The sequence below is a fragment of the Rana temporaria genome, chromosome 10, assembly GCF_905171775.1.
Source record: "Rana temporaria chromosome 10, aRanTem1.1, whole genome shotgun sequence".
NCBI lineage: Eukaryota > Metazoa > Chordata > Amphibia > Anura > Ranidae > Rana > Rana temporaria.
Window position 1 is genome coordinate 80068755 of NC_053498.1, and position 25733 is coordinate 80094487.

At 43.4% G+C, this 25733-nt stretch overlaps 1 protein-coding gene across 3 annotated transcripts in view; it reads right to left on the reverse strand.

Moving 5' to 3' along the window:
• Positions 1–366: 366 nt before the first annotated feature.
• Positions 367–25733, reverse strand: part of LOC120915227 (serine/threonine-protein kinase SBK1-like) — a 103063-nt gene continuing 77696 nt past the window's right edge. For all 3 annotated transcript variants that reach the window (XM_040325559.1, XM_040325560.1, XM_040325561.1), the window contains one exon: positions 367–1425. In XM_040325559.1, coding sequence (XP_040181493.1) covers positions 694–1425 — 732 coding nt within the window. In that variant the 3' untranslated portion in view covers positions 367–693. The remainder of the gene's footprint in view (positions 1426–25733) is intronic.

Here is a 25733-nt window from a genome sequence, read left to right on the forward strand (position 1 = left end):
TAGTCTGCGGACCAGTTTCAGCAGGCATGTTCGGTCTTGTGTACGGCCGACCGGACAATTTTCCGGCGGATCGGACATGTTTCCAGCGGACAAATGTTTCTTAGCATGCTAAGAAACATGTCCGCTGGAAGCCTGTCCGTCGGACATGTTTGGTCGTCTGTACGACTTACCGGACATGTCCGCTCGGCCGAAAGCCCTCACATGCGTCAAAGTGATTCGACGCATGCGTGGAAGCATTGACCTTCCAGGGTCGCGCACGTCGCCGCGTCATCGTCGCAGCGACGGCGCGGCCACGTCACCACGTATCCTGTCCGCGCGGATTTCGGTTTGATGGTGTGTACAACCATCAGACCGAAATCTCAGAGCGGACATGTCTGATGAAAACAGTCTGCGGACCGTTTTCATCGGACATGTCCCCTCGTGTGTACGAGGCCTAAGTGGGGGGAAGTAAAAAGGGTAGCAATAAAAGCTGATTTTTTTTTTTATTTTTGTTTCAGTATAAATAATCAGGAAAGAAAATATAAAAAGGAAACAAAACAGTAAGTAGAAAAAAAATCTGGAACTAATAAATCAGGCTTATTTGTATATAAGTAAACCCTTATCTAGAAAAAAGGCACACTTTTGTGACTAATATGACATTAATCACAAAAGTAAAACATTTAAGAATATTACAGTGTGTAACAAGCATGCTAGCTACTGTGTCATAAAGTCCTGGTCCGTGTCCTCACAAATGTTTGCAGCAGGGGTGAGCACTTTTTCTTCGGAAGGTATGGAAAAATGCTTGGTTGACATGTCAGTGCTAGTTGTATCTTGCATTAGGTTCATGTTATCAACACATTGTTCTGTATTATTTGAATTGCCTTGTATGTTACTGTTATCTTTCACACTGTTCATTTTCCATGGGACACTTAGATATTTTTGGATCTCAATAGCTGGGCTTCTTCTGTTTGCGTTAATGGAAAGTAGTCTGTGGAACATGTGTAATGCCTGCCGTGTAAATTGCCTCCAATGAAAAGGAATATTTTGGTTATTATCCCCTGAGCTCTGCCATTTATTAAACTCTTCGTACTGCTTGTCCTTCATTAATGCTGTGTCCCAAGGAAAGTACCCAGTGGAAATGCAAAACAGAAGGATACCAAAAGACCATACATCAAGACTGGAGTCAAGTTCAAGGGATTCGTTATCTTCTAAGCTACAAAGCTCTGGAGGTGCATAAGGGAGAATCCCTTTCATTGGAGACACCGGAAAACCTTCAAGTCGTGTTAATCCAAAGTCTGCGAGCTTTATACAGTGGCAATCTTTATCAAAAATAAGAACGTTGTCTAGCTTTACATCTCTGTGAACAAGAGCTTTGCTATGCATAAAGTCTAGAGCTTCAGCCAACTGCATGGCACATCGTTTTACGATTGTCTCAGGGAGTCCAACCTACAAAAAACATACAAATGTGCAAAAAAATGTTATATATAAATAAACAACTTTTTGAAAGCAATATTCACGCCCATCAAACAAATAGTTTTTATTTGTTACTGTTCTTGCTTCACAGAAAATAAAATTATCATTATTGTTCATTGCATCCTATCCTTTCATATATTCTCTCATATTGCATATAGAGGTATAACAATGTCTGTTTATCAGCTGTGAAGGATTATAGTCCTTCAACCTTTTCATGTAGAATATTACCTGTTCCTCATCTGCAACCTCACTGTGTATCTAATGCCTCGTTTCCACTGAGCGGATCGGTTCGGTACGGTTCGGTTCGGTACGCTATTTTGGGTGTTTCCATTATGAAAGTGTGCCATAAAACCGAACCTTACCGGACCATTCTGGGTCCTGCTTCAGATGTGGGGCCATAGAAAATGGAACGGTTCCATTAGGGAAGAGATGCAATACATTCCACTGATTGGTGGACGTGCTAGGCATTTTTTTTTAATCCTGTATGGTCCCGACTGTCCGATTTGCAGTGGAAACGCTCACGAGAATAGACCGGTCCATTCTAAACCGTTCCAAATCTACTGACCCAAACCGTTCCGTTCAGTGGAAACAAGGCATTAGGCATTCTTAGTATGTGCAAAGCCTACTCTTATATGGCAATTTTTGTTTACAACTTCTTCTATATCTGCTCTCTCTGTCCAGGGCGCTTTCCTTTGTTACTCTACATCCACTGCCCTGTCCCTTCACCACAATGGAGCCATGTATTTTCTCAGCTTAAGCTGGCCATAAACCAATAGAATTTTTTTTAGAAAATTTGAACAACAATTCGTTTGTCAGAGTACTCAATCTATCCATAACTCATTTCAATTCTAAAGCCCTTACAAATTTGTCCAGACCTGCTACTTGAATGGACTTCCAGACATACTAAACAGGCTTCTTTTAAGCCTAAAAATATGAACAATATGTAGGATTTTTCCTGAACAAAAGCCACATACAGGCAGTCCCCAGGTTACAGACAAGATCTGTTCTGTAGGTTTGTTCTTAACCACTTCAATACCAGGGTTTTACGCACCTTCCTGCCCAGGCCAATTTTCAGCTTTCAGCGCTGTCGCACTTTGAATGACAATTGCGCGGTCATGCTACACTGTACTGTATAATTTTTTCCCCACAAATAGAGCTTTCTTTTGGTGGTATTTGATCACCTTTGATCACCTTTGCGATTTTTATTTTTTGCTCAACAACAAAAAAAAAGACCAAAAATTAAAGAAAAATTAAAGTTTTTATTTTTTTCTGTTAATTTTTTATGTAAATAAGTAAGTTTTCTTCTTCAATTACAGGCACAGATATGGCGGCACTGATGGGAACTGATAAGGTGGCACTGATGGGCACCGATGAGGTGGCACTAATGAGGTGGCACTGATGAGTACTATTGATGATCACTGATAGGTGGCACTGATAGGCGACACTGATAGGCATTGCTGGTATGCGTCACTGATGGGCACTCATAGGCGTCACTGATGGGCACTCATAGGCGGCACTGATGGGTACTTATGGGTGGCACTGATAGGTGATACAGATAGGCACTGGTGGGCACTGATGGGCATGGATGGGCACTGAGAGGTGGCACTGATGGACACTGAGGGGTGGCACTGATGATGGCATTGCTGGGCATCACTTTTTTTATATTTTTTCCAGTCAGTGCCCATGTTGCCAGTCAGTGCCCATTTGTGGGCACTGATTGGCATCTATTTTAACTATTTTTTAACATGTGGATGGCCATGGGGTACATACCTGGCCATCCACATGTTGCCCCCTTCCCTGGTGGTCCAGAGTGGACATCCGCGGGGGAGCTATGCTGATAAACAATCAGCGTGTACCCCCCCCTGTCAGGGGAGCCGCCGATCTGTCAGACGCGAGTGAGGAAGAGCCGATCAACGGCTCTTCCTGTTTACATTGTGATCAGCCATGATTGGACACGGCTAATCACGTGGTAAAGAGCCTCCGCCGGAGGCTCTTTACCGAGATCGGAGATTCAGGGTGTTAGACTGAGGCCCCGTACACACGACAGAGTTTCTCGGCAGAATTCACCGAGAAACTCGGTCAAAACCCGGATTCTGCCGAGAAACTCTGTCGTCTGTACAGTTTTGGCTCGATGGAGCCGCCGAGGAGCTCGACGAGAAAATAGAGAACATGTTCTCTATTTTCTCGTTGTTCTATGGGAGAAGGCGTCCCGCCGAGCTCCTCGGCGGCTTCATCCCAGAACTCGACGAGGAACTCGACGTGCCAAGCACGTCAAGTTCCTCGGCCGTGTGTACGGGGCCTGACACCCGCATCACTGATATCCGCACTGCGCGCCCCCACGGGCACGCGCCGGCTTGTTTTCCTGCTGGACGTCAATAGACGTCCAGTCAGGATAACAGAACCACTTCCCGGACGTCAATTTACTATTGACCGGGCGGGAAGTGGTTAAAGTGTAACTCCAGCCAAAAACAAATATTCTTATGTTTTTTGGATAGCAAAGGGGAAGGTTAACACCCCTGTAATGTTTTTTTTTATGTCTGTACCCCTGTTGAAAAGATTGCACTTCCCTTTCTGTCCCTGTGACAATTGGATTTTGAAAATGTTGCATTGTTGTGGAAACAAGGATTGGTGATAAAGTTTCAGCGGAGACGCCTTTTTTCCCAAGACAAATCTTACAGGAGTGATTCTCCCTTCCCAGGGGCAGATTTCTTCACACTTCCTGTTGTAACCCTCCATTTGTAAGTATTAGTCGTATGTAAGCTGGTTGGTTGTAACTCAAGGGCTGCCTGCACACAGTTAAAATGTTGTTTTTCATGTCATGGAAACAAATGTTTTTCTCTACGTGATTCCTCTCAAGCCTGCCTTGCATACACACGATCGTGATAAAAAATGCTCGAGCAAAGCGCAGTGACGTACAACACATATGACGGCACTATAAAGGGGAAGTTCCATTAGAATGGCACCACCCTTTGGGCTGATTATGCAAATTTCCTGTCTCATAACTTGCTTCTGAGCATGCACGTTTTTTTCCCCGTCGTTAAAGCCTACACACGACCATTTTTCAAGACGAGAAAAATGACGACGTGAAAAACGACGAGAAAAAAAAGAGCGGTTCCTAAATTTTTAATGCCCATTTTTCTCGTCAGGAAAAATGCTCTGGAGCCTACACTCGTTTTTAACGACCAATTTAAAAAATGGCATTTTTCTCATCGTGAAAAACGGTCGTGTGTACGCAGCATCAGTCTGAATTTTTTTTCCATCCTGCTCCTTTGAATTTTCTCATCACAACAATAGAAAAAGGGCCATCAATTGGACCCAATAACAATTAGAAAATTGCACAAACAATTCAAGAATGAAAATTGCATATTAAATTCTACTGGCTGTCTCTACTTCACTTCTTTTGCTTTAGGTGTTCTCCATTCTCATTTCTCAGCTATGGAGAGAAAACCAGCAAACTCAGAAGCAGATTCGAAAGCAGAAATCAAAGAAGGCTCGTATGAGAAAAAAGTTAAACCTACAGAAGATTTCCTGCTCTCCTCCGTCCAGTTCATTGGGTTCTTCCCCTACATCCATTCAGTAGTTATTTAGCCCAATCAACATACGATCCCTATACGTGCATTTTCATATTCCGCACTTCAGTGTCTTATCTGTGCACCGTATGGTCTGCTCAGCCCTCTGCCATCGTCTGTTGACACACACCACTCCACACAGTACAGTCTGTCAACAGCCGTTGTAGTGTATGCACTCTCCATGAGGCCACTCGTGCCTTCTGAAATTCCAGAGTTAAAAAAAGCCTTCTATTTTACTGACATTTAGGAGACACTAGATATGTATTTTAATGGATAAAGTGGTAGAAAGTGAGCAGTGTTGGTGGACATTCAACAGATTACTTTAACATGCAGCAAATGTAAATCAAACAAAAATGTGCCTGAGCTGCTTCTGTGTCACAGATTGTTACCTGAATGTCCAGTACAAGGACTTAAGTCTTGTACACACGATCGATTTTCCCAGCAGGAAAACTGCCAGGAGAGCTTTTGGCTGGGAAAACCGGATGTGTGTATGCTTCCTCGCAGTTTTCCCATCAGGAAAACAGCCGGGAATCCCAGTGGGAAAATAGAGAACCTGCTCTCTATTTTCCCGTCGGGATTACGGCCCCTTTCACATGTGCATCTGCATTTTCATCCATCCATGGCGGATGAAAACGGGACATACATTGGTCCCTATGTGATTGCGGGTGTCAGCGGATGACCATCCGCTGAAACCCGTAATCACCCGCCTCCGCAAAGCTCCAATTTTTCGGACAGAAGAAAATCCTATTTTTCTTCCTTCTGGCGGATCGGATCGGGTGAACACGGACAGCCGGTCCGTGTTCATCCGATCCCCCCATAGGGGAGAGCGGAGGAAAGACAGGGCGGTCCCTGCACAGTGTGCGGGGACCGCCCTGTCAGCTGACGGCTCAGCGGGGATTTTACGGAGGATCCCCGCTGAGCAAAGCGGACACATGGAGGCGGATCATTACTGATCCGCCCCGTGTGAAAGGGCCCTACCAGCGTTTTTTTTTTCCACCAGATCTACTACTTACCTATGGGAAACACTGCGAGGCAGTGCTGATAAGGCATACACACGGCCGGGATTCGCGGCTAAAGCTCCATGGCAGTTTTTCTGCCAGGTTCTCGGCTTTCCCCTCGGTTTTCTCTGTGGACTTTTTACCACCAAGAAAACCGAGTGTGTGTACAGGGCTTAAGGGTTTCCCCCCAAGTGCAACAATAGGGCATTTGTACTGAGTAAATTTCACAGATAGTGCTGGAAACAAATGTGTAAAACCAACCGACCGTGTGTATAGCCCATCAGTCTGTTGTCCTTCGGTCCAAAATTTTAAAACATGCCTTAAAATCGAACCGATGGACCGCTGCCCAATCGGTCCAAACCAATGGTTAGTACAGAAAGCATTGGTTCAAAACCCGCGCATGCTCATAATCAAGTCAACGCATGCTTGGAAGCATTGAACTTTGTTTTATTCAGCATGTCGTGTGTTTGACGTTTTGACCCGATCGGTTTTTGGAACGATGGTGTGTACACTCATCAGACCATCAGGCCACTTCAGCGGTGAACCGATGGAAATGGCCCGTCGGACCATTCTCATCGGTTTGGAACGACCGTGTGTACGCGGCCTAACACCTGCCTTAAAGTATTACCAAACCCACAGCAGTAAAATCAGTCAGTAAAGCATGCTTGTTATTTTCCCTGTGGAACCTACAGGGTTAATCATCTGCATTGTGTAAAAAGGATGTTTGATCCTGTCTTCTCTGATCCTCCTCTTCTTCCACAGTCCCCAATCCATTTCCTGATAGTGCAGAGTCTTGGAGGCACTCTGCACATGGTGTGTACTGCTGGAGAGTTTATTTTTTGTGGGAGGGTGCCTGTGATCAGCACAGGGCAAATCAGTACTGAGAAGAGCGAATGGTCATGGGTTCTGCAGATTCAAAGGCAAGTCAGAGGAGAATAAAAACTCCCCCTAGAAGCTTTAACCAGACACTGATAGAAGTCACAAGTCTATTATATACTGCTGATGAGAAAGGGTATTTAGCAGTTTATATTTACTAAAATAATAATAACACTTTAACCACTTCAGCCCCTGAAGAATTTACCCCCTTCCTGACCAGAGCACTTTTTGCAATACCGTACTGCGTCGCTTTAACTGACAATTGCGTGATCGTGCGACGTTGCACCCACACAAAATTTACGTCCTTTTTTACCCACAAATAGAGCTTTCTTTTGGTGGTATTTGATCACCTCTGCGGTTTTTATTTTTTGCGCTATAAGCAAAAAACAACGTAAATTTTGAAAAAAAAGCTATATTTTTTACTTTTTGCTATAATAAATATCCCCCAAAAATATATAAAAAACTATTTTTACCTCAGTTTAGGCTGATATGTATTTTTCTAGCATATATTGATTGGTTTGCAGAAAAGTTATAGCGTCTACAAAATCGGGAATAGATTTATTGCATTTTTATTAGTAATTTTTTTTTTTTACTAGTAATGGTAGGGATCTGCAATTTTTTCGGGACTGTGACATTATGGCAGACACATCTGACACTTTTGACACTATTTTACGACTATTGTCATTTATACAGCGATCAGTGCTATACAAATGCACCGATTACTGTGTAAATTACACTGGCAGGGAAGGGGTTAAACACTAGGGGGCGATCAAGGGGTTATGTGTGTCCTAGGGAGTGATTCTAACTGTGGGGGGGGATGGGCTACCACTGACATGACAGCGATCACTGCTCCCTATGACAGGGAGCAGTAGATCCCTGCCATGTCACTAGGCAGAACAGTGTTTTACATAGGCATCTCCCCGTTCTACCTCTCCGTCTCACGATCACGGGTGGCCGGCAAACATCGAGTTTGCGGGGCCCGAGGGCACGGTCACGGAGAACGCAGCAGGCCTGCACAAATTAAAGGGGACGTACCTGTACGCCCATTTTCCCACCGCTGCCATTGTGCCGACGTATATCGACGTGCAGTGGTCGGCAAGTGGTTAATCACACATGTGCACACATATGCCTTTACTTTATTACATTTCTGCTGCTTACCAAATCCACTCATTCTAGTAAATTTTTTCCAAGATTCTAAAATCAATAAAAAAAAAAAAAAAAAAGGAGGCGTGCTTGATTTTAGATTTTATGGTTTTATGCCGCTTACACACGACCGTTTTTCATGACGAGAAAAATGCAATTTTTTTAATTGGTCGTGAAAAACCGTTGTGTGTAGGCTCCAGACCATGTTTCTCTACGCGAAAAATGTCTGTTAAAAATTTAGACCCTGCTCTATTTTTTTCTCGTTGTTTTTCACGTCGTCGTATTTCACGTCGTGAAAAACGGTTGTGTGTACGCTTTAAGGAGGGGGGGAAAAAACGTGCATGCTCAGATGCAAGTTATGAGACAGGGAAATTAGCATAAGCAGCCCAAAGGGTGGCGCCATTCGAATGGAATTTCCCCTTTATAGTGCCGTTGTACGTGTTGTACTTCACTGCGCTTTGCGCAAGCATTTTTTTGCACAATCGTGTGTATGCAAGGCAGGCTTGAGAGGAATCACGTCAAGAAAAACGTTTTCCATGACATGAATAACGGTCGTGTGTACGCGGCATTAGTGGTTGGAGAGGACAAGTCAGATATTGTAAGGAACTAAGAATGTTCACAGAATATATTGTGAATATTCACTTCAGTTATACAATCATTTGCAGATGAATTAAAGTGGAGGTTCCCCTAAAAATAAACTTTTAACATTGCATTTCCAACATTAACCCCCCTGGCGGTATTCCCAAGTCTGACTCGGGGTAAGATTTTCATACCAAAAGCAGTAACCCCGAGTCAGACTCGGGCTCGCCTCGCTGCAGCAGCAGACAAAGTTACTTACCTTGTCCCTGGATCCAGCGATGCCACCGCGCTGTGTGAGCGAGCGGGTCCTCCTCGCTCGATTCACTCAACGTCCTCCTGTGCCGCCGATCTCCGTTCCCTGCGCCGTTACGACGCACGGGAGCGGAGAACAGCGCCAAATTTAAAAACGTAAACAAACACATTACATACAGTATACTGTAATCTTATAGATTACAGTATACTGTATGTAAAACATACACACACCCCTTGTCCCTAGTGGTCTGCCCAGTGTCCTACATGCACTTTTATATAATAATAACGGTTCTTTCTGCCTGCAAACTGTAGATTGTCCATAGCAACCAAAAGTGTCCCTTTATGTCAAAAATGGTTTTAGAGCAGCTAGAAAACAGCGATAATAAATTATAATCACTTGCAGAATTGTGCGATAGCGATTTGTGGGGAAATTCTTCATAAAAAAATAATAATAATGACAGCAACAATTCAGCAACTGAGCAAATTTCAGTGATTTTGAGTTGATTACATTATTGAATAATTTTTATTAGAATTATATTATTATTTGTTATAATAATTTATAATTATTTATTATATTATAATTTATAATTTTGTTTTTAAAAAAATGTCATACCCGGGATGCCTATTAGACTCTTGTTTGGTCAGATTTAAGTGAGTTATTCCTAAAAATGACAGGCCTACAGTATAAAACACCAAATTTCCTTGCAAATAATGGTACCGCTTTCAGCATCTTTTTTCTGAAAGAATCATACCGCCAGGGAGGTTAATGACAATTAGAATCGGCTGGTTTTATTAAAAAAAAACGTCCGTACGTACTGTTTGCTATATGCGTTCTCACCGCCGCTTCCGGGTATGATGGTCGGGGATGGGCGTTCCTAATTGATGGACAGGCATCCGACCGACGCATACATCGCGTCACGAGATGCCGAAAGAAGCCAAACGTCGGTGCGCATGCGCCGTATAGAGCCGCACCGACGTTCGGCTTCTTTCGGCATCTCGTGACGCGATGTATGCGTCGGTCGGATGCCTGTCCATCAATTAGGAACGCCCAGCCCCACCATCATACCCGGAAGCGGCGGTGTGAACGCATATAGCAAACAGTACGTACGGACGTTTTTTTTTTATAAAACCAGCCGATTCTAATTGTCATTAGTGTAATGTGGGAAATGCAATGTTAAAAGTTTATTTTTAGGGAACCTCCACTTTAAATAAACAGGAATTAGCTTTTTAACATAATTGGATATTTAAAGCAAGTAATTACACAAATCTTCCAACTCCTAGTTGGTAAATCAGCTTCAGTAACTCAGGCATGTAAAAGAAACTTGGAAGTTGCCCTTGCTGACTTTAAGTGTGAAATTCTATATGTAGATCTCACAGTTCAAATCACATTATAAGATTCTGTCTATCATTCTATTTATGTTAATCCATGCCTGTTTGTGGCTGAAGTATATAGATATGTTTGTCAAAGCCTAGCAGATCTCCAATAGTTTACACACAGGATAACATTAGAATTTTTTTTAAAGACCTACGTTTGAAGAATGATAAAGGTTTTACATAATAATTTAAATAAAAAAGTTCATCTATGTAGTATGATCCGTTTCCACACTTAGTGAGTAAATAGCCTGCCTGAGGATTAAACTATTCTAATAAAACTGGAGCAAACCGCAGCTGCTAATGACAAATAAACTAAAGATAGGAGATTAAGCTATGCAATAAAGTTCTCACCCTATAAGTGTGGGCAAAGCTTTGCACACACGAAGCAAAATACAGTATTCAAAGACTGTCTAGGATAAATTTAACTTGTATGCTGATAACCATGAAAATCATTATGACAGATTAAGATGATACACATGTAATAATGCTGTCTAGCAAACTAGTAACTCCTAACTAGTTATTTAAAGAAAAATCGAATTTGATCATTCTGACTGCATTGGTAAAAGCCTCATCATTTATATTTGGTACATTTCATCCCTAAGGCCCTGTTCACACCTGAGCGTTCTTCAACTTGTAAAGCTCTGAAGCTCCAAAACTCCCAACAAGCAAAATCCCATTCTTTTTAATGGCCCCTGTTCACATATGAGCGTTCTGTTGCCTGAAGCAAAATGCCTGAAGCTCAAAAAAGTACATAAGCTTCTTTTTGGCAGATTTCAAGCGTTTTTGGCCCATAGACTTCAGGCTTCATTCACACCTGAGGCCCCGTACACACGACCGAGGAACTCGACGTGCCAAACACATCGAGTTTCTCGTCGAGTTCAGTGTGGAAGCCGCCGAGGAACTCGGCGGGCCGACTTTTCCCATTGACTAACGAGAAAATAGAGAACATGTTCTCTTTTCGGCCCGACGAGTTCCTCGACGGGTTCCTCGCTGAAAAGTGTACACACGACCGAGTTTCTCGGCAGAATCCAGCTCCGACCGAGTTTCTGGCTGAATTCTGCCGAGAAACTCGGTCGTGTGTACGGGGCCTCAGCGTATCAATTTACTGGCGTATTTTTAAGCTTTTTTTGCAGCGTTTTACAAACTTTTTTAAAGTGTTTTAGAAGTGTATTACAAGCCTTTTACAGCTTAAAGGGGTACTAAAGGTTTGATTAAAAAAACAATATAACAAACATGTCATACTTACCTTTGCTGTGCAGCTCATTTTGCACAGAGTGGCCCCGATCCTCGTCTTCTGGGGTTCCTTGGCGGCTGTCTCGGCTCCTCCCTGCATCAGCTAACCCCCCTGGGAAGCGCTTTCCCAAGGGGGTTACCTTTGCGGGCACGCTCACAAGACCTGTATTCAGCGTCCATAGCCGCCAACTACAGGACTCGGCCCCACCCCTCGGCTCTCTCGTCATTGGCGTTAATTGACAGCAGCCCGAGCCAATGGCTGCACTGCTATCAATCTTTCCAATGAAGAGCCAAGAAGCCCGGGCCGATAAGCCCGGGCCGAGAAGACAGCGCATTCTCGATGTGGGGCTTTCAAAGGGCTCAGTAAACGTACATGCTCACTCATCCGCCATGGGATTCATTTTCTGTAATCTGAAAAAAAAAAAAAAAACGTGTTGATCCTGCTGTTCTCTATCACCTTCTGCTCAATGCAGTTGGGAATTTTGCAGAGCAGTGTTGGAATTTACTGCACATGCTCAGTTTTCAGTGCGTTTTTATGCTGAGCATTTCCCTATCACGACTGAGCAGCCCATGTGACTATAGAGTCACACATGTGGGTGTATACACAGTGGTAAATGACATACCACTCCCTCCTCAATGCCAATTACCCAGCTAAACACAATGGGTGTGGGATATTACATCTTGATTGATAGAGTCTTTACCTCCCTGTTATTCTAAAGCTGGAGGGGCGTGACACACCCTGTGACTGGCAGAAATCCATCTACACCGTGTTTTTGCCCAAAAAAAAAAAACATTTGATTTCAAATATATATTTGTTTATTATATATATATATATATATATATATATATATATATATATATATATATATATATATATATATATATATATAATATATTGTATATATATTCGCATGATATTAGATATTTATTTTCACTTTGTATCCCAAAGGCTGTTTTTTTTAACATGTGACCAGCAATAAAGGACTAGAAGCTCTGTGACGGAGTCCGAACACCCTGTAGGGTATTTCTGCCAAAAGCTGCTTCCCAAGCCTTGGAACACGAGACCAATGGATCTGGCTATAGTACCCCAAGAACCAGGCAACACCAGTCTTAGAGTACACCAGAAAATTAACTGCTTTATTTTTAGAAACACACACTGAATTTATACAGCAAACCATCAGATAAGGGCTACTGCCATTTGCTCAGACAAAGGTCACCTTAGACAGCACAGTTAATCCTATTATCATAACAATTACCACCAGACGGTCCGGTTTCCCCATAGGACTAACTTATGCATAGGAAGCCAAAAGCAATTAGTGACCAGCCCTGTCTGGATAACTTAAGAACACAATAAAACCCAGAGTTCTCCAGGCAATGGTTCTCCTGCAGCCCAAAGTCTGTGACAAGCTCCTCCTTGCTTATGTTTCCCTGCAGACAGGCTGGGAATAAGCTGGGTCATGTGGTAGCTGTATATGGATTAGGAAAAAAGTTACTTAGATTTTTTTTTATTAAAATAATCACAGTTCCAATAGTGAAGTAGAACTACAGAATAGGCAAAACTTTTTTGGACAGAGCAAGGGAACTATGATTAAGCACATTCATATGGTGTGAAACGCGTCAGCAACTTTTCCTGTTTTCTGTGACATGAGTGACTGTATTGGATTTCATCTGCTACACAAGATATCAATAAACGATTCCTTCAACGGTGTGCAGCCATCCAGGATTTGTTCTTCCTTCCTAATTCATTGCAGAGCCAGCACTTGTAAGTTCCTAAAAGGGCGTGTACTTTAGAGGACTGGGGCTTAGAGCGGCAATCCTTTTCTAGGGTTATAACCCCTGTTGTATTTTATTTTATTTTTTTGCCATCTGTGCCCCACTGTGAAGATTTTCCTTCACTTCCTGTTCCATAGCCAAACAGGAAGTGGGAGGAAATCCCTGCAAATTAAGGCCATTTTTTTAGGGACACCCAGGTCACCAGAACTAGTGTTCCTATTGGAAGATTAAGCTATTATTGTACTTTTCTGGGGACAACCCAAAATGTGTGATTTTCTTTTACTTTCACATTCAGTGATAATCGTAAACAGTACAGTTAGAGAGGGTGACTCTCCTAATGGGGACACAGACAACAATAAAAACTGACAGGTGTTCTAATCCCACTCCACTCTTTGGAAAAAAATTGCCTTTTGTTATACTTTCACATACAGAAATAGAAGGGACAATGTAAATTAAACGTTGGGGAGGGGGGATTTACTAAAACTGATGCACTCAGAATCGGGTGCATCTGTGCATGGTAGTCAAACAGCTTCTAACTTCAGCTTGTTCAATTAAGATTTGACAACAAAACCTGTAAGATGATTGGTTTTAATGCACAGCTGCACCAGATTTTGCACCATGCAGTTTTAGTATCACTTTAAGGGCCAGTTCCAGATGCTTTTCTGCATGCACATTTTTGATGTGCTCCAATGCATTTTTGATGAAGTCGAGTGCATTTTCCCAATTTCCCACCATAAAAACATTTTTAGTGCGTTCCAGGGAATTCCAGTGTGTTTTTGATGCTTTTTATAGCGTTTCAGTATAATCCAGTGCAGGAAAAATGCAGTATGTTCTACACTTTTTTTCTTGAACTGGAACGCACTGGAACTGCAAGCACTGGTGTGAACTATACCATTGAAAACCATATACCGTATTTTCCGGCGTATAAGACGACTCGGCGTATAAGACGACTCCCTAATTTTCCAGCCAAAATGTTGGTTTTGGGATATACTCACCGTATAAGACTACCCCCTTTCTTACTAGTCATGCCTCCCCTCACGGTGCCACCATTACATGCCAGACTATGCCACTACATGCCAGACTGTGCCCCATTACATGCCAGACTGTGCCCCATTACATGCCAGACTGAGCCCCATTAAATGCCAGACTGTGCCCCATTACATGACCAGACTGTGCCCCATTACATGACCAGACTGTGCCCCATTACATGACCAGACCGTGCCCCATTACATGACCAGACTGTGCCCCATTACATGACCAGACCTGCCTCATTACATGACCAGACCTGCCCCATTACATGACCAGACTGTGTCCCATTACACGCCAGATCTGCCCCATTACATGACCAGACTGTGCCCCATTACATGCCAGACCTGCCCCATTACACATGACCAGACTGTGCCCCATTACATGCCAGACCTGCCCCATTACATGACCAGACCTGCCCCATTACATGACCAGACCGTGCCCCATTACATGACCAGACCGTGCCCCATTACATGACCAGACCGTGCCCCATTACATGACCAGACCGTGCCCCATTACATGACCAGACCTGCCCCATTACATGACCAGACCGTGCCCTTACCTTATCCCATGCGAATCGCGGCCGTGTAACCTAACATCTTACCTTACCAGAATCGCGGCCGTACGATTTTTCAAAAGCCGCGCCTCCGACGTCTTCTGTTCCATGATAGGCGGAACATTCAGCTTCCCAGGAGGCACTGGGTTCAGTGTTCACCTATCACAGAGGCCCTCTCGTCCGAGGACGAGAGGGCCTCCGTGATAGGCGGACACTAAACACAGGATGAGAGGCCCTCCGTGATAAGCGGACACTGAACACAGTGCCTCCTGGGAAGCTGATTGTTTCCGCCTATGACGGAACAGAAGACGTCGGAGGCGTGGCTTTTGAAAAATCGTACGGCCGCGATTCTGGTAAGGTAAGATGTTAGGTTACCGGCGTATAAGACGACCCCCGACTTTTAAGAAGATTTTAAGGGGTTAGAAAGTCTTCTTATACGCCGGAAAATACGGTAACTTACTTTCCATGTGTTTATGATGCAGAAAAAAAACGCCCTGGATTGCATGTGGTGTTAACTAGCCCTAAGGCCCCTTTCATATAGCTGAGCAGGCAGATGACAGGTCAGTCTCTGCTAACTGCGCAGAGCGTAGACGAACACAGTCCCGCTCTCCTCTATGGGGACCGCCTGTCTGTTTTCCTTGTCAATATATCTTTATTGAACAGTATTAAAGACAAGTGTACATTTGGGAACAGTAATAATAAAATTAAATGGTATTGAACAGAAAGTATTTCCGTATCTAGCCTGTGTACAAATAATAATGTAAGTAAATTCGATAGAGGTGGCCCTATAATTAGCCTTTCCCTCCACTTATGGCATAAGAATTAAACAAAATGATAATCAGGAGCATAGAGGTGTTAAACCTGTCTATACTAAAAACTAATAACAGTCCAGGAATTGTGGCTAAGTGCTACTGGCCCTAGGATCTATAGCATACTTTGCTTCTTCTAAGGCTTCCTGAGTAGCGCGTGACTACAAATTTACTAAGTTACTTCATGACTATCCTTATACATCTAATTAGTATGGTAAAGATGGGTGCTTAAGGAAAAAAAAGAAAGAAAATTGGTCTTGGGTGAGTAGAAGAAGATGTGAGGGAAATGGAAAAAGGAAGTAAAAAGGAAGAGAAAAAAAAAAAAAAAGAAAAAAAAGGGGGGGGGGAGGGAGGGAAAGAGGGGTCTGCGGGGTCAGAACAGGAGTCTACCAACCTTGTGCATATCAATGAGCCGGACACCAACTAGATGACTGGGCTACCATGGCTTGAGTACTTCTCCATTAAATGTGTTTTGTGTTACATAATCCAGCCAGGGCTTCCATACGCTTTCAAATCTGGTGATTGTGTCAGCTTCAATAGCAGACATCTTGGCATATACCATAGCAACGTTCATTCTGTTAATAACTTCATTCAAGTGTAAGTTTGGAGATTTCCAGGCTTTCGCTATAGTCTGTTTAGCTGCCGTTAGAAGCTGGTTTGTCAAAGTAAAGTGAACGTGCGGGACATTAACCGGTTTTAGGTTAAGTAAGGCCGTTTTTGGGTCCATGGGGATCGTTTTATTCGTGAGTACATTAATTATTTTAAATATCTCTGACCAGAATTTCTGAACTATCGGGCACAACCACCAGGTATGAAAGTAAGTCCCCCTATTTGCGCAATCTCTGAAGCATAATTCTGAGTAGTTACTCGAGAATTTGGCTACCCTAGAAGGGACCAAGTACCACCTGGAAAGTACCTTAAAGTTTGTTTCTGCCGCTAGAACGTTAATCGACATTGTTTTGGTATTGTTCCATATTTGACCCCATTCCTCCGAACTCAGCTCCTCTCCCAAATCTTCTTCCCATTTATGGACATATGGTATTTTGTTATTGCTAGAGTTCGAGAGCAGAAGGAGGTACAATGTGGATATAACTTTTCTAGCGTGCGGGTCATTATTGCATATGGTTTCAAAAGCAGATAGTCGGTTGTTGACTATTGTCGTACATGCTGTGGGTTGGAAGAAATTCTTTATCTGTAGATATCGAAAGATTTCCTTGGGGGGTATTCCATACAATTTGTTCAAGGATGGGAAGGGGATTATTGTTGTCGAGTCGAAGAACCTATATTTCTGTGTACAATCTCGATCCACCCATTCTGTAAAGGATTTAGGGGAGACCCAGGCTGGGTAAAAAGCAGGGTTTTTGATGAAAGACAGCAGGGGGGTTAAAGGGGACATCAGGAGATGTTTATTTTTTACTTTGTCCCATAGGGATAATGTGTGTTTTGTGATGGGATTATTTATGTGTTTCCGTTGTTTTGGGGTGACCCATAACAAATTCGAGGTTGAGATGGGATCACTTTCTATTGCTTCAATTGACACCCAGATCGGTGCTTCTTGCTTGGCGTGAAATTTAGTCAGAATAGCTAATTGCGCGGCTTGATAGTATTTTGCAAAATTGGGGAAACCAAGCCCCCCGGCTGTCTTTGGGAGGTGTAAGATTTGTGGTTTGATCCTAGGTTTGGAGGGCCCCCAGACAAAGGAGGAAACTCGTCTTTGGACAATCCGCAGGAAATGTGCAGTTACTGGTATAGGAAGCACTCTAAAGAGGTACAGGAGTTTGGGTAAAATGGTCATTTTTATGGCTGAGACTCTTCCAAACCAAGAAAGAGGGAGTTGTGTCCAGGATTTCATTAAGTTTGTCAGCTGCTTCAGGAGAGCTGGATAATTACAGCTATAAAGATTTGAGACGTCAGCGGTCAAGTGTACTCCCAGGTACGGGATGCTTTTGACTGGCCATTCGAATGGGAGGCCCACTTTGGCGGCCGATAGTTCTGTATGAGAAAGGGAGATGTTGAGTGCTAGGCATTTTTTGGGATTTATTGCCAAACCAGAGATTGACGCGAATTGATGTAGGATTGGGAGTAAGTTGGGCCCCGAGACTTGAGGAGAGGAAAGAAACAACAAAATATCATCAGCGTAAAGGCATAACTTATGCTTTACTCCCCCTAATTCAATACCAAGCACCTTGGGGTCAAGTCTTATCTTTTGGGCTAGGGGCTCAATCAGAAGGGCAAACAGTAACGGGGATAACGGGCAACCCTGTCTGGTCCCCCTTTGGATATCAAACATTTCCGACTTGTAGCCTGCATATTTCACATATGCTTTCGGGTTTCGATAAAGTTGCAGAACCCAGCTTATAAAGTTGGGGCCGAAGCCCCATTTTTTCAGTGCAAATTCCATATACGCCCATGAGACTGAGTCAAATGCCTGTCTGACATCCAAAGAGAGAAAACAGGCAGGGATCTTCCTTTTTTTAGCTATACATGCCAACAGGCTTGCTCTCCTGATGTTATCGCCTGCTTGCCTGCTGGGCATGAAGCCTACTTGGTCCCGGTGAATCAAGGATCCTATTGTTTTGTTTAGCCTATTGGCCAATATTTTACCGAGTAACTTCACGTCTGTGTTTAGCATGGATATCGGACGGTAGTTGTCACATAGGGTTGAGTCAGAGTGTGGCTTGGGTATCATGCAGATAGTGGCTGTGAGGGACTCCTGCCTAAAGGATTTCTGGCTCAATAAATCATTGAAGGCCACCACCATCATTGGGGAAAGTTGATTACTAAACGTTCTATAGTATCTCGCGGTGAATCCATCCGGGCCCGGACGTTTATTTAATTTTAGCTCTTTAATGGCGCACATGACATCTTCTTGCGTGATTGGTGCATCCAACAAATTTTTGTGTGATTCATTTAGTCGGGGCAATTGCAAATTGGTAAAAAAGGCATCCGCTTCCCTTTCGCTAAAAGAGTTTGATTCTGTGTACAGTTTTTTAAGATGTGTGCTAAATTTTTGCACAATTTTGACTGGGTTACTAGAGAAGTTGCCATTTGTTGTTTTAAGATGTATCGGTTTATAGTTTTTATTGATGGAATTGAGCGATCTCGCAAGAAGAGTGCCTGATTTATTAGCTTTATTATAGAAAGAGTGTTTGCGCCTAAGTATCATCTTATCAGCCGTGTCCGTAAGAAATAGGTCTAATTCCGTTCGTGCTTTGTCCAGCCGGGCTTTTGTCACGGGTGTGTGACTGTGTTGGAAGGCCATGAAGGCTGTCTCATGTTCTTTCTCTAATTTGTGGAATAATTGTTTCCGCTCCCTTTTAAGGATCCCCATTTGCCTTTGTATTTTCCCCCGTAGCACTGGTTTGTGTGCCTCCCAGAGCGTAAGCGAGGAGACATCGGGTGATGTATTAAGTATTATATACTCGTCTAAATCTTGTTCTATTATTGTCCTATAGGAGGGATGTTTAAGAATAATGTCAGGTAAATACCATGTCGGGTCTTGTTTTTTGGGGATCATAGAGGATAGGACAGTGAGGACTGCATTATGGTCGGACCACGGAATTGGAATGATGCTTGAGTCCAGGACTTCTGGCAGCATGCCAATCGACAGAAATATATGGTCTATGCGGCTAGACGATTTATGGGGGTTCGAGTAATAGGTATAACCACGTTTGGTGGGGTTTGTTTCCCTCCATGAATCCGCTAAATTATATTTTGCCAGTAGGCTTGAAAGGTTCCATTTATTCTGGTGGGACGGGGAAAAGGGCGTTTTGTCAAGAAAAGGGAGGAGAACTTGATTAGAGTCTCCACAGATGAAGATGGACCCAAATTTATGTGCGTTTACTACTTGCAGGAGATGCGACATAAATGGTAGGGGATTTAAATTAGGTGCATAGTATGAGACTACTGTTATTGCTTTGTCCAATAAATGACCAGTTAGGATGAGATATCGGCCCTCGGGGTCTATGATTTCTGATTTAATAGTGAATGGCGTAGATCTGTGAAATGCTATAAGGGTACCTCTTTTTTTTGGATTGGGCTGATGCAGTGTAAACCTGTGGGTAGGAGGCGTGGAAGAACTCAGGGGTCGTATTAGGGGTGAAATGTGTCTCCTGTAAACATAAAAAGTGCGCTTTCTTGGTTTGGAAGTATCTGAAAGCTTTAACTCGTTTCTGCGGTATGTTTAAGCCCTGCACGTTCAAGGTTAATACATTTAGGGGAGCCATGGTAGCCTAACCATCATGTGCTTCTTACCTTGGTGTCCTGCGCATCGACATCCCGAACTGAGCCCCGCAGACTGGGGAGGGGGAGGAAGGGGGGGGTAACTGAGAACGATAGCCTTCAAAAAAAAAAAACAAACAATATAAATAAACAAAACAATGCACAAATCAACAAACAACGTGCATACAAATCTGGCCCATGATCGGGGAGGGAGAACCCGATCAGGGGAAAAGGGGGTCCACGTCTGATCCTCGCAGGTGGTTGCGGAGACCAGAGGGGAACCAATGGTGGCGCAAGTGGGTTCCGTGCCCTGGAGACCCGCTGCCTAAAACATTTTTGCAAGTATCCCGAGAGGATACTATGTATAAAGAACTATAAATATATACAAGTAGTTAGCTAGGTGAGATAACCTGTCAGGGGAAGATGTTCAGCTTTTAGGAAGGAGGGGGAGTGGATGCTGTGACATTCTTCCTTGTGGGCATTAAACGCTATGGGGATCCCTCCATTCTGCTTAATATTAAGGGTTATCGTGGGACTGTCTGATCCCAGGCAACACAGAGGGTAGTTGACTAATGGTAATAGTGGACTGGATGATAGTTGATATAGGAAGCTCTGAGGAAAATTAGATAAAGTAAGAGGAAAGTGAGAAAAGAGATATGTAAGGTGGGATTCAATCTGTATACTATGCTTACTAGCCCTCTGAAGGGGAGAAGCAGTGAGATAGACCTACATTGAAGGGATTAGGAGCATCTATTGCTTTTGATGGCGACATGTATGGCCTTAGATCTTATGGCATATATGTGATATGTGGAAAGAGAAGAGAGAAAGAAAGAGAGAGAAAGTAAATACATTTAAATGACAGAGTCCAGAGCTGCTGCTCTATTCAAATGGTACATCTGCAGAAAGGATTCAAGTCGGTGTGCCATGAGGTAAGTAAATGCATAAGCTCTTAGGTATCAGTCCATCGTGTCTTCTTGATCCTGCTGTTGTTCCACGAATCTGCCACGCTTATGCAGCTGTTGAATACCGTTGCCCTGGTTTTCTTGCGGTGAGCTATCGCGTGGAGAGTTAGATGCCGATCTTCTTCGTGCAGCTGTCGTTGTCGGTGGGGTCTCTATTATTTTAAAGTCAATCAGTGCTTGGTGAAGCTGTTCTGGGGTCCTGCACACAATTTTCGTGCCTTGATAAGTAAAGCGCAGGGAGAAGGGGAAGCCCCATTGGTACCTAATGTGGCGTTGCTGCAATTCCTGTAATAGGGGTCTCATTGCTCTTCTCTTATTGATTGTGAGTTGCGATATGTCCGCAAAGATTTGGTAGCCGTGTCCCTGAAAAGAGAGCTTGTTTTTCTCCCTGGTGTTCTGAAGGATTAGCTCTTTAGTCTTATAGAAGTGAAATTTAGCTATGATGTCCCTCGGGGGACCATCAGCTTTCCTCTGAGTTAAAGCGCGGTGGACTCTGTCCATTTCCAGCCTGTCAGCTGGTATCCCAGGCAATATTTCCTGGCACAGCGCTAACATTGTGCCATTCAGATCAATGATGGATTCAGGTATACCTCTAAATCTTAAATTAGACCTCCTGGCGCGGTTCTCAAATTCCTCCAACTTACTCTGCAGTGTTAAGTTCTCATCCTTAAGATTTTCAATTTCAGATATGCAGTCCTGAGTAAAAATTTCTATTTCGTCCACTTTAGACTCAAGAGCATCCGTGCGATTACCAAGTTCTCTGATTTCTTTAGTGAGCTTAGTTGTAATCTGATCTGAGGTATTCTGCAGTGCCTTGTGAAGCATTTTCTCAAATTGTCTCATTATGCTGTTAGGGACCGCTGTCCCTTGAGTTATTTGTGAGGTACCATCCTGCGCTACATCCTCCTCCTCACTGTCTGTGGCGGTGCTCCTCAGGGAAGCCATCTGTTTAGATGCTTTAGCTGAGGTGGATTTAGATTTTCCTGAGGTGAGGGCATCTGAGGAGACTGGGGCCTTTTTCAGAGCAGTGCTCTTAGGATGCTGAGCGCCGCTGCTGCTATGTGCTTTCCCTCTGCCTTTTGTGCCGTTTAACACCATTTTGGTGTCAAAATGTTCTCTCACCCTTCAGTTAGCCTTTCCTGCGGTTTTCCCGGCTCTCACCCGCTCCGTTCCTCCGTTATTTGCAGGTCTTTTCCAGTCACGGTGCGGAGCTCTAGTCAGGCATGACCGACCCACTAGGCTCCGCCCACCTGCCTCCGCCTGTCTGTTTTCATCCGATCATATCCAATCCAAACCGCCAGACTGATGGACCACTATCCGTCTGGATTTTGCAGACAGGATCAGATTGGAAAGCGGCGGATGTCAGCGGACATGCCACTGCTGACATCCGCCACTCCATAGGGGAGATTGGAGTGTCCGATCAAGTCCGCCTGAAAAACTGACAGGCGGACCTGATTGGACAGCTCGTGTGAAAGGGGCCTTATAGTACTACTTTTATGACTGTCCTTTTCACTAGATATGCATGTCAGCTAAGCTTCTTTCCACAAAGTTCAGCTTCCATGTAGGTGAAACTCTGTACCCTAATTGGCAAGGTATTATTGATGTTCTTTCCATGCTTGATCAATTTTAGTAAAAATCTTTTGTACTGTCATAGAGGTACTATGAGCTATCGGTCTTCTTTAGACCTTGTCACAAAGATGAACTTGGCACATTGCCGTTCCTCTTCACATGGATTAAAATTTAAGACTTGTCACATATCTAAATGTGCTACTGTGATGGAAACCTCTGATAAACTACTAACCACATCATACTTGACACTCCTAGGAATCCGTTGCTATAAGATCGCTTCTTCCCAACTGTCAAAGGGATGTACCAAAACTACTACCTTAAACCTTGTATGGTAAGACTGCCTATGAACAAGATAAAAAAAGTCATACAAACCGAAATCTGAAATCCAAAAACAAAAATGTTACATAGTTACATACATAGTTAGTCAGGTTGAAAAAAGACACAAGTCCATCTAGTTCAACCATAAAATAAAAACATACAATCCCATGTACACAATCCTATACCCACAGTTGATCCAGAGGAAGGCGAAAAACCCCAGCAGAGCATGATCCAATTTGCTACAGCAGGGGAAAAAAATTCCTTTGTGATCTCCCAAGAGGCAATCGAAAAATCCCTGGACCAACTTTACCTATAAATGTTAGTACCCAGTTATATTATGTATAGGGTTGAGCGAACCCGAACTGTACCCGGACCCGAACCCGAACAATTTGCTGAAAGTTTGGGTTCGGTGTTCGGCAATGTAATGGAGCGCTGCAGGGCAGCCAATCACCATTTGTTTTACTTGTGTGACCTATAAGCCATCACAGCCATGCCTACTAATGGCATGGCTGTGATTGGCCAGTGCAGCATGTGACCCAGCATGTGACCCAGCCTCTATATAAGCTAGAGGCACATAGCACAGCTCGTCACTCTGCTTTAGATATGGTAGGGAAAGGCCGCTGCTGCTGCTCTGAGGGAGAGAATTAAATAGGAGTCAGACTGTCCTGCTTCAGAAATCAATTTACACCAGCACTGCATATGTTCCTGTGAGATACTCTGCATTAGATACTTTAGGGAAAGGTTCCTGATTTTGCTTATAGGGAGAGAAATATATAGGAGTCAGTCCTGCTTCAGAAATCAAATTACACCAGCACTGCATATGTTCCTGTGGGAAAAAACACCCATTTAGGGCAAAAACATATATTTTGCAGTGTTTCCTCCAGCGTTTGCAGTGTTTCCTCCATATCCAAAAACCTGTGTTGGCTACCTCATCCTCCTCCACCGCCGCTTCCACCTACACCACCACATCCACCGCCACCTCAACCTCCTACTCCATATGGACCTCGTCCTCCTAGGTCAAGATTATTATTATTATTTTTTTTATGTTATTTTAAGTTATTTCCCTATCCACATTTATTTGCAGAGTACTTGCCATCCTCTTACCAACATTTTTCTGCCATGTGCAGCCCTCTAGCCCTTTCCATTCGGGTCCCCATTGACTACAAAAGGGGTCGGGTTCGGGGTCAAGTTCGGGTCCCGAACCCAGACTTTTTTCCGAAGTTCGGCCGAACCCGTCGAACCCAAACATCCAGGTGTCCACTCAACTCTAATTATGTACATTTATGGAAGTATCCAGGCCTTTTTTAAAGCAAACTACTGAGCTGGCCAGAACTACCTCTGGAGGGAGTCTATTCCACATTTTCACAGCTCTTACTGTGAAGCAACCTTTTTGTATTTGGAGATGAAATGTCTTTTCCTCTAGACGTAAAGAGCGAGTGCCCCCTTGTCCTCTGTGATGACCTTAAAATGAATAACTCCACACCAAGGTCACTATATGGACCCCTTATATATTTGTACATGTTGATCGTATCCCCCCCTAATCTTCTCTTCTCAAGAGTGAATAAATTCAGTTCCTCTAATCTTTCCTCATAGCTGAGCTCCTCCATACCTCTTATCAGTTTGGTTGCCCTTCTCTGGACTTTCACCAGTTCCCCAATATCCATTTTGAGAACTGGAGCCCATCACATGTCTGACGAAGTGGTCCTGCGCGCCTCTGAAATGTTGGACTTGTTCTTTTGTTATGTGATCTCTCTACAAAAAAAAATTTAGACTGCATTTGAAGATCCATGGTGTGCTCCTCAAATTGGACTCTTCCCCTAAAGCTTCTCTGAGTCAACATTGATTATTTTTAATCCCTATGCTGCTGGCCTTAGAAAATAGATAGGAAATTATATTATATTTACTTGTTTTACACTTTTCTTTTTACATTTCTTCAGTTACTTCCTGGTTTCTTGCCTATACCAAAATTATGTCATACATTCCAGGAGTCTTCAGGAAGGTAGGAGGTGCATTCTCAGCTAAGCACACCCTTCTGCCTGCAAGCCTGAGCTAAGTGCAGATGGATTCCAGAAAGTGAATGGTACATGAATCATCTGTCCTTATTCAAGATGGCTATGGCTAGAAATGCTCGGGGGTGGGTTTAAAGTGATGTCTCAAAAAAATAAAGCATGGAGACATAGATGGAAGGGTGAGGTTGCTTTTAATATTAAACATCAATTAAAGAGGAAGTAAACCCTGATGGGTTTACTTCCTCTTTTGCTTGCTGCAAAGCCCGCAAATGAAAATCATAATGGGCTAGTATGCATTGCATACTAGCCCATTATGTGACACTTACCTGCAAAAGAATCCAGTGTCCCTTGTGTCCCTTGTGTAGGCAGCGTCCATTTTCTGGCCCCTCTTCCTTCCGGGCCGCGGACTCCGGCTCTGCGATTCGCCAGAGCCACGTGACGTCACTCCCGGAAATTGCGCATGGGAGCCGCCATTAACGGCACAGGCTAGGGAAGAAACGGCACCGAGTTTCGTTTCTTCCGACCGCATGCACCGTTAACATTTTCGGCAGACTACAAGTGAAATATCTCCTAAACGATGCACTTTTAGGAGATATTTCCACTACCTATAGGTAAGCCTTATTCTAGGCTTGCCTATAGGTAGAAGTCCAAAAAAAGAGTTTACAACCACTTTAAATAGTACTTCAGTTTGTGGTGTTTAGATTCTACTTTAAATTCGGCTATAAACTAAAATATATTTTTTTCTTCATAACAACGGAAACAATCTATCTTGTACAGCACATTTTATGGGTGCCTTTTCCTCCCGTTTCTTCCCACTATTTCTTATGTTCAGATCTAGTTTAAATAATTGCCAGCACACCGCAGATCTTCGAGTTAAGGCCAAATCATTTTTTAATTGAAGCATGATAACATCACAAGCAAAAACAGTGCAACATTTCGGAGCTGTGTAGGAGCCCTTCGTCAGGCATGCAATAAATGAGTACAATCGTGCAAAGTATTTAACCACTTCTTTAC